This window comes from Galeopterus variegatus, unplaced genomic scaffold (genome assembly GCF_000696425.1).
Source record: "Galeopterus variegatus unplaced genomic scaffold, G_variegatus-3.0.2 Scaffold460, whole genome shotgun sequence".
NCBI classification, from domain to species: Eukaryota; Metazoa; Chordata; class Mammalia; order Dermoptera; family Cynocephalidae; genus Galeopterus; species Galeopterus variegatus.
Genome location: NW_007726571.1, coordinates 368,948 through 370,998, shown reverse-complemented (window position 1 = coordinate 370,998; position 2,051 = coordinate 368,948). Strand labels below are relative to the sequence as shown.

The 2,051-nt window shown below is 31.0% G+C and overlaps 1 protein-coding gene across 3 annotated transcripts in view; it reads right to left on the bottom strand.

Moving 5' to 3' along the window:
* KIF27 (kinesin family member 27) overlaps nt 1–969 on the bottom strand; it is an 85,360-nt gene extending 84,391 nt beyond the window's left edge. For all 3 annotated transcript variants that reach the window (XM_008569047.1, XM_008569048.1, XM_008569049.1), the window contains exon 1: nt 581–969. In XM_008569047.1, coding sequence (XP_008567269.1) covers nt 581–878 — 298 coding nt within the window. In that variant the 5' untranslated portion in view covers nt 879–969. The remainder of the gene's footprint in view (nt 1–580) is intronic.
* Between the last annotated feature and the right edge of the window lie 1,082 nt (nt 970–2,051).

Sequence of the window (2,051 nt, the reverse complement as noted above, 5' to 3'; positions counted from 1 at the left end):
ACACTGAGGGTTGCGATCCGTTGCCGGACACGAAAAAAGACAAAAAGGAAAAAAAAAACATGATTTCTAAGGTTTCCTCCAGCTGTACAGGAAAATTCTACAGTTCTACCTTTTCCACACAAGCAGGATAAATTATATCCTAAAATATTCAGTATTTAAAATAGAAATGTGGCTAGAAAATGAAAGGAAAAACACTTTAAACTACATAATAAATTTCTCCTACTGTCCCTAAGGTCCTGGTTTCAGGACTCTTAATATTTACAACTGGCTTGTTAAGGGATGCAAAATTCGATCATGTTAAATCATTTTAAATTCTCCTCAAAATAACAAGAGCTGAACACTAAACATTGTCTTAAACTTCCCCCCTCAAGGAAATATAGCCATAAATTAGACGATTTAATGAAACTTTAGTATTTAAAAACAAATCTTTCAAAGATAATGATCTTATTAAATTTGATTATCCTATTCATTCTTTCATTAATCAACCAATATGCTAAGCACCTACTGTGTGTCAGGTGTTGTCATATTTTAGCTTCTTTCTAGTGTCTCAAATAAAAGTCAAAAAGCATAAGAATCTTACCAACATGGCCTCCTCCAATGGTGTACGTCTTCCCAGATCCAGTTTGTCCATAGGCAAAAACAGTTGCATTATATCCCTCAATGAGTGACAACATGAGGGGCTTTACACATGTATTATAAACTTCATCTTGAGTGGAATTTTTGCCAAAAACGAAATCAAAAGTAAAGACTCTGTCTTTCCCAATGATAATTTGCGTGGTGTTTGGAATTACTCTCACACAAACTTGATGATTATGAAGAACTTCTTTGCAAAGCAGAGGTCTAATTCTAACAGCAACTTTTATTGGTATTTCTTCCATGGTAGATTAGATTTTACTAAATAAATTTTCTACTTAATGTTCAGTATCTAGTGTGAGAAACATCCATTTTATGTAAGATCTGGACTCCTGCGTATCAAAATAAAAAAACAAATTTTAATTATTCACTCCTCTTATCCTAATAAACTAACCACCTTTTAAAGCAAAGTCAACTACAGCAGGTTTTGCTCCAATATAAAATAGTTACAAAGAGTAAATCTGTTTGGTAAAGCACATCATTAATTTTTAGATGAAATAATTTGATGTCTGGATTTGTTTCAAAATAATCTAGGTGGGGGGGACTACAAGTTGGTAAATGATGAAGATAAGTAATAAATACATGGGATTCCATTGTGTCTCTATTTCTATACTGGCAATGTTTCCCAGTTCACTATTCTAAATATTGAATAATAAGGGAGTTAGAAAACTAAGGCAAGAAGGGCTGGCCAGTTAGCTCACATGCTGATAACATGAAGGTCAAGGGTTCTGATCCCCTTACCGGCCACCCAACAAAAAAAAAGAGAAAAAAAAAAGAAAGAAATTAAGGCAAGGAAATAATTAAGAAACTGTACACATGTGTTAAAAGTAAACATCTATACTAGATTTTATAACTATGTATTGAAAAATAGCATTTCTTGGCCACAAATATTAGAAATAAATCAGTGAAAATAGTTTTAAGGACTTCTATAAATCAATATAAATTTAAAACTAAAATTTTTATTCAAAATAATCAAAACTAACAGAAAAACTACTTTTTCCATTCCTAAATATTAGGTTATACTTATTCCTGAAGATCTCTGATAGAATACATTAAAAATTAAATTGGTAACTACAATTACAATAAACACCTGAACAATAAATTAAGAAAACAATTCCATTTAAAATAACATCAAAAAGAATAAAATACTTAGAATAAACTTAACAAAAGATGAATAAAACTTATACTCTGAAAACCATAAAATATTGTGAAAAGAAAGTAATAGATGATCTAAATAAATGCAAAACATCTCATGTTCATGGACTGGAAGACTTAATCCTGTAAAGATGTCAATACTCCTCAAATTGAGCTACAGAGTCATTGCAACTCCTATCAAAATCCCAGCTGACCTATTTGCGAAAATTGATAACCTGATCTTAAAATTCATATAGAAAACCAAGGGACACAGAATAGCCAAA